This window comes from Meleagris gallopavo, chromosome 2 (assembly GCF_905368555.1).
Source record: "Meleagris gallopavo chromosome 2, MGAL_WU_HG_1.1, whole genome shotgun sequence".
Classification (NCBI taxonomy): domain Eukaryota; kingdom Metazoa; phylum Chordata; class Aves; order Galliformes; family Phasianidae; genus Meleagris; species Meleagris gallopavo.
In genome coordinates this window covers 33,181,307-33,188,235 of record NC_139405.1, presented here as the reverse complement: position 1 = coordinate 33,188,235, position 6,929 = coordinate 33,181,307, and the positions used below count along the sequence as shown (strand labels likewise).

At 42.3% G+C, this 6,929-nt stretch overlaps 1 protein-coding gene across 1 annotated transcript in view; it reads left to right on the top strand.

Annotated features, from left to right (window-relative positions):
• The first annotated feature begins 348 nt into the window (after positions 1-348).
• SCCPDH (saccharopine dehydrogenase (putative)) overlaps positions 349-6,929 on the top strand; it is a 9,844-nt gene continuing 3,263 nt past the window's right edge. Inside the window, exons 1-9 of the mRNA XM_085219598.1 lie at positions 349-553; positions 654-766; positions 1,520-1,600; positions 2,068-2,197; positions 3,679-3,728; positions 4,239-4,369; positions 4,892-5,009; positions 6,524-6,643; positions 6,756-6,812. Of these exons, the coding sequence (XP_085075724.1) occupies positions 349-553; positions 654-766; positions 1,520-1,600; positions 2,068-2,197; positions 3,679-3,728; positions 4,239-4,369; positions 4,892-5,009; positions 6,524-6,643; positions 6,756-6,812 (1,005 nt within the window). The remainder of the gene's footprint in view (positions 554-653; positions 767-1,519; positions 1,601-2,067; positions 2,198-3,678; positions 3,729-4,238; positions 4,370-4,891; positions 5,010-6,523; positions 6,644-6,755; positions 6,813-6,929) is intronic.

Below are 6,929 nucleotides of genomic sequence, written 5' to 3'. Positions count from 1 at the left end.
AACTATTTGTTTTCATTTGGGAGGAAACCGACTGCGTTTTACCTGTAGGTAATTACGCTTTCCTTTCTGATCAACAGCAGCTCTCAGTTCGTCGGCAGGACTGACCCGAAACGCGCACGTCGCTCATTGGCAGCGGCATTGGCTGCCCTGCTAAGCAGAACGCCGGCCGCGAGCACAGAACAGCGGGAACGGCCGCCCACACAGCGGCAGCGCTAGACGCCAACGGCCGCCCCTCGAGCTGGGCGTGGGGCGGGGCCGCGTGGTGCTGGCCGCTGCCAGGCGCTGAACGGCAGTGCGGCGTGTCGCTGCGTCCCGTCTCGTCTCGTCGTCTCGTCTCATCGCCTCGCCATGGCGGCCGGCAGCGGGGAGGCGCCCGAGCGGCTTTACGAGCTGGTGGTGTTCGGGGCCAGCGGCTTCACCGGGCAGTTCGTGGTGGAGGAGGTGGCGCGGGCGGCGAGCGGCGGAGAGCTGCGCGGCCCTCTGCGCTGGGCCGTGGCCGGGCGCAACCGGAACAAGCTGCAGGAGGTGCTGGAGCGGGCGGCCGAGCGGCTCGGTACGGACCGCGGCCGTGTGGCGCGGGGGGAAGCGGGGCGGGACGGGGGACGGCGGCCGGGCCAGCGACCGGGGGATGTGACGGCGGTCTCCGTACGCAGGGAAGGAGGCGCTGGGTCCGGAGGTCGGCGTGCTGCTGTGCGATGTGAGCGACCCGGCCTCGCTGGCCGCAATGGCGAAGCAGACCCGGGTAGTGCTCAACTGCGTGGGCCCGGTGAGTGCTGGGAGTGCTGGCGGTGACCCGCCAACCTTTCGGGTGTTGTAATGCATGGAAAGATCTCGCTGGAGAGTTAGGTTTTATTCTTTTCATCGTTCAATGGCACCGTTAGAAATCACTTGTAAGCCAGAGAGCAGTTCTGGTTTATGCTAGGCATCGTAAGTGGTGTTCGGGTTGGAAGAATTGCTGAGGGATCATAGAATCATAGAATGGCCTGGGTTGAAAAGCACCACGATGATCATCTGGTTTCAACCCCCCTGCTATGTGCAGTCACCAAGCACGAGGCCAGGCTGCCCAGAGCCACATCCAGCCTGGCTTTGGAAAGGGAAGAAGCACGTGGAGTTGTGGTATAAGTTCTTGGCCGCTTCAGATCTTGGAGTGACAATGTCACCAACTCTGCCTGAGCAGATCAAAGTACGAAACCTGGTGGCTGGGTAATGGCCAGCTCTGTAAAAGCTGTTAGCCACAGGGTACGCAGATAACATGCAGAAAGCATAAACCAAGGTAATGTACGTGCAGTTGGCTCTGGTGATCTTATCTTAACTCAGGAGGAATGACTGTTATCAGTGATGCAGTTTGTTCTGCTCGTCCTTCCCCCCACCAAGACAAGATTATTGCATTTGCCCCACTTGGCAAAATCAATACCTGAGGCTTACTTCTGTTGTAGGTACACATACTTTAGACAAAACAAGTTGGGGAGTTGTGTGGGCTTTATTTTGTTACCTGTGGTGGTTTTTTTTCCCCCTTTAGTATAGATTTTTCGGAGAGCCTGTAGTGAAAGCTTGTGTGGAAAATGGTGCAAGCTGCATTGACATCAGTGGAGAGCCCCAGGTATGTGAGCTTGGAAAAGTGCTACTCTGTGTTATGAATCTAGTAAAGCATTTGTTTGTTGTGTTCCATGTTTCTGTGTCTGTGAATATGTGGGCAAATTCTGCCTCCCAATCTGCAGTTTTAAGGTGCATTGATTTTTAGGATATGTTTATGTGTATCATTTGTTTAATCACTGTTAGATAAAAGCTTCTCAGGACCTTATTCTCAGTAATTCCAAAATGTTTGAATCCTGCCTTAAATCTTACTTACGATTCCCTGCATGAATTTCGGATCAATCATTTTCTTCTTGCACTGCTGCAACATTTTCATACCATAAAACAGGAATAACATGCATCTGTTGTAAAGATACTTGTGAGTAATGTGAAGTCTGTAGGGTGCTATGATATGAGAGTAAAGTGCTGATGGTTAATACTGGATATTGCCAATTTGGGGTTCTACTTAAAGTATTTATTCTGCTTGTGTTTTAGTTTCTGGAAGGAATGTACCTGAAATACAATGAAAAAGCTGCAGAGAAGAAAGTGTATATCATTGGAAGCTGTGGCTTTGACTCCATACCAGCTGATATGGGAGTGCTGTACACCAGAGACAAGTTGAAAGGTGACTTATTTAGCGTGACTGTAGGCTGAAAAAGACATGCAGATTACGGTAAAACAGCAGTGCTTATGGGGGAATTCTTTCAATCTGCCTTTTGCCTACCTTTACCAATTAACTGGTTTCAACCAAATGTGGTAGATAGATAAATAAAATGTAAATCGTATTCCCACTAGAGTCAAGAAAATTAGTGATAAGGGAGAGGAAAGATTCAAGGTCATGTTGCTAGAGAACAGGAGCCTCAGCTATCAGGATTGGGCTGCTCTGCGAGTGTGTGGGCATCCACCCATAGACGATCCTCAGCTCTCTGCCACTTGTGCAGTGAGAATGCTGTAAGGATGAGGCAGGAAGTCACAGTGCACATGGGGAAGGGATTGCAAATCTGTGAGTAATCGGGTTTCCTAAGTTTTGTTTCTCTGCTGCCAGCACTGAGTAGTTGTCGTATGGACCTAAGTAGGTAGCACTGCTAATATCTTTTTTTTGTCAAGAGCACCTGGACTCAGAGAGTAAATATGTTTGAGAAAAAGTGTGAGATGATTTAACTCTATGCAAACAGTACTTGATCCTAACCCCAAATGAGGATACTTTGTTCACTGGCTCAGACTTTCAGTTGGAAGGGTCAGTAGAAGTGTCCAAATGTTCTACTTTCATTACTATTAAAATTGCTATTACATGCTTTATATTGGAGTGTATCATCAACTTTCAGTTTAATAAAACTAAATCTGTAGAAGGACCTGATTGGGGAAGAGAAGAAGAGGCGTGGAAATGAGTATCTGGAGTGCTCACAGTCTTATAATTCGATGCATGAATAAATTTGATGCTTTTTGAATAAAGATGTCTTTTAGCTCATCCTGTTTTGGCTTTCTGGTTTTAGCACCTGTCTATCCAGTTGCCTTTTAGATTTAAATTATCTCTTTTAATTTCAGAAGGAGGTGAGCAAAGTAGAGCTACACAAAATGTGGAGTTGTTGTTTTGCTGTTTATGACAACTAAGAAACCTTTGGTTTAGGATATGTTGTGTGATTTTTCTTCTTTTTTTAAATTTACTGTTTCGTTGTTTTTTTTTTTTTGGTTTTTTTTTTGTAGTAACATTTACCACACTCCCATTTGTTCATCTAGGTTTTCACAGCCCTTAGGCCTTATCTCAAAACTTGAAGGAAAACTAATTCTGCCTTTAAATATTCTTTTTTCATTTATTATTTACACAATCTTACTAACTAGATAAAGCAACTAGCATTTAATGACCAATGACAACATTGTCTGAAGTGAAGTGACTGAAGTACTTCATGTATGAAATTTTATATTTGCTAACTAAAATAGCTTTGGATCCTAATCTAGTTTATTTTACTTTGAGATAACAATGTAATTCTTCAACTTGTGATGTTGCTGGTCTACCATTTAAGGCTACCAGAGTATACTCTAAGTGTGTGAACAAATCTGACTGCATGTCCCAAGTAATTACCTTTCATGTTTTCTCCTCACTTACAGGTACCTTAACTGCTGTTGAAAGTTTTCTGTCAGTGAAAACTGGACCTGAGGTTAGTTGGTTTATACACTTGTGGAAACTCAGGTGTATTTGGGGCAACACTGGCATAGCTAATATGAATAGCTGTTGTTGCATTAGTGCACATCAAGGCATGAGCTATGGCAGTTCTCTGTTCAGGAGTCTAAGAACTTTGTTCTTTAGAAGCTAATAAAAGTATCCCAAGGAAGCACCCTTAGTAACATTTGTTTCAATGGGCTTGCTGTCTACATATAATTACTTCTACTAAGCAGTTTCAAGGAATAATAGTATTTGTCATTGATTTCTTTGCACAGAGACTTGGGAAGGATTCATACACAAATAAGCTGCAATGGATGCATGTGTGTTGCCAGAAGATGGCAAAGTGTTTGGCTGTCTTTTTGTGTTTGGGTTGTTTTCATAGTGCACGTAATCACAATGCATACACATAATAATTTTCTAATACTACATAATGACTCCAAGGTCATTATTAAAATAATATCTGAAACCTCTACTGAACTAATTACTGTTCCTTGGACTTTATCAGGGTTCTTGCATACATGATGGGACCTGGAAGTCAGCTGTTTACGGCCTGGCAGATCAAGACAACCTGAAGGCACTTCGAAAGAAGATTGGATATTCTCCGGTTCCAGTAGTTGGTGCGAAACTTAAAAGAAGGTATAAGAAGTTTACGATGTGAAACAGGTTGTTTTCTAACAGTTCCATTACTTATTGTATAGATTATTAACATATTATTAAATGTTAAAAAGATACATTTAGGTCTTTTAAAAAATCTGCACATGTACACGTTTGTCTGGTAGAACTGAAAGTACTGAACTCATATTTGATTGTAAAAGAACACGTTAGCATTTTCTGGGTCTCAAAGTTAACTTATTCTGGAAGACTTGTAGAGGCATGGCAACTTCCTTACTTTCATTTCAGAAGCAATCGGTAGAACAGGAAAAATAAATGTGAGAATCTTATTTATTTTGATTATCAAATCCATCCTGGCTGTAGTTCAAGGAATTACGAGTTGAGCCAGGGATAAATCTGAATCACTGATTTGATTTGCTTTCAGTGAAGAGATCATGTTGTAAAAGTGCTTGAGGGAAAGTCAGCAATGGTAGCACTGTTATGGTTTGTTTCTTTCCGCTTGGTGAAGACTTGAACACTTTTTGTGAATGTTTTTTCCATTTGCAGAGGACTTGTGTTTTACAGTAAGGAGTTCAAACAATACTCAATTCCATTCATGGGATCTGATGTTTCTGTTGTGAAACGGTCGCAGCGCTATTTGCATTCACAGTTGCAGGAAACACCAGTAAGTGACTGTTATTATTGCAGTGTGTTTATACTGTAATTAATTTTCAGCAAATCCTCCCTCTACATAATAACAGTACTTTATGGAGATCTGTGTAGCAGAGTTTCTGTAGCTAGGTAAAATAATAATGAATTTTTCATTCTGTAAAGAAGGAGGCTTGTTTTGTTGATGACCTCTGTCAAATTGCTTGACCTGATGTAGTGTAGGTTCTTCTGGATGCCCTTTTTCATACTATGCAACATCCTTCTGGATGAGCCTGCTTTTTGCTGTTAACAAAACAGTTCATAGAATCCTAGAATAGTTTGAGTTGCAAGGCACCTTCAAGGTCATTTAGTTCCAGCTCCCCTGCTACAGGCAGGGACACCTCCCTCTAGACCAGGTTGCTCAGAGCCCCATCCAGTCCCACCTTTTGGATGTGGGCATTCACAGTCTCTCTGGGCAACCTGTTCCAGTGTCTCATCACTCTCACAATAAAGAATTTCTTCCTAATATCTAGTCTAAATCTACCCTCTTCCAGTTTAAAACAATTTCCCCTTATCCTGTCACCACATGCCCTTATAAAAAGTCCCTCCCTAGCTTTCCTGGAGGCCCCTTCAAATACTGGAAGGCTGCTATAAAGTCTTCTTGGAGCCATCTCTTCTCCAGGCTGAAGAGCCCTAGCTCTCTCAGCCTGTCCTTGTAGGGCAGGTGCTCCAGCCCCTCTGACCATCTTCACGGCCCTCCTCTGGACCTCCTCCAACAGCTCTATGTCCTTGTGTTGAAAGAGTGTCTTCTAAAGTTTCTGTGCTGTCTGATTTCTGGGTGTGTATTTGTAGGGAATGGAAGCTTTGGGTCACAGAAATATTTAAAAGGGCTGTTTCTTGATTATAGAAAAGGATGAAGGTTTTTGATTCTGTAACTGCAGAGGCTTTTTTGTTGTATCAACGGAGATTTTAAAAACATCATAACTGTAGTCAAGTTGGTATAACGTAGTAAATATTGTCATAAAGAAGTTATATATTCTTATTTGTACCTGGAGACTTCTTTAATGCTTGTGTTTCTGGTGTGCAAGATGTTTAGTTCTTGTTTTCCATGGTTCCTTCAGAGGAAACCAGCACCAACGGTATATCTAACAGCTGTGCAGAATCATTGAAGTGACACTGTGCTCTAAAAATAGGCTTGTAGCTATTAATGAAAAAGTTTTATTGTTACTAGTTCAGAATTACAATACAAGGCCTTGTGTTCTCTTACATGAAAACATAATGGGATTGAAAGGAAGATCTCAGGAAAACCTGAAAGGAGATAGCAAAAGACAACTTTTGTTTTCCACTTTACCATAGTCTTTCCAATCTGTAGTTGCAGTGTCTTCTCATAAAGAACTATGAAGTGAAGCATTATTTAGAATTATAACAGCTGTTTAAGCTTCTTTTCAAACAGATGTTGTATAAAAAAAGTTGCATCCTGCATCTTTAAAATGGAATTCATACAAAAATGTTGATATAAATTCTATCACTGATGGTGTATTTCTGTTGTAGGTACAATACGGTGCTTATGTGACTGTAGGTGGTCTTGGCTCTGTTATGAAGCTGATGTTTGCTGGCATTTTATTTCTTCTTCTTGTGAAATTTAGCTTTGGAAGAAAACTCCTGACAAAAGTAAGCATTCAAAGTGCAAAAGAATTAAAGAATCAAGTGGTGGGAGTCTTTTTATTCCCTCTAATTTATTGTTTGTTTTTTAATTGTTTTTCTTTTCCTTCTCATTACGCAGTACCCAGAATTTTTCTCTGCTGGACGTTTCACAAAGAAAGGACCAACCCAGAAACAGGTAACTGGCTGCTTTCCATCCCACCTAATAAGAAATTTGTGGTAATGGTACAGTTGTAAACTGGCATCCACCACATAGTCTCAAAGAAATAAATCATTTCTGAATACACACTGTGTA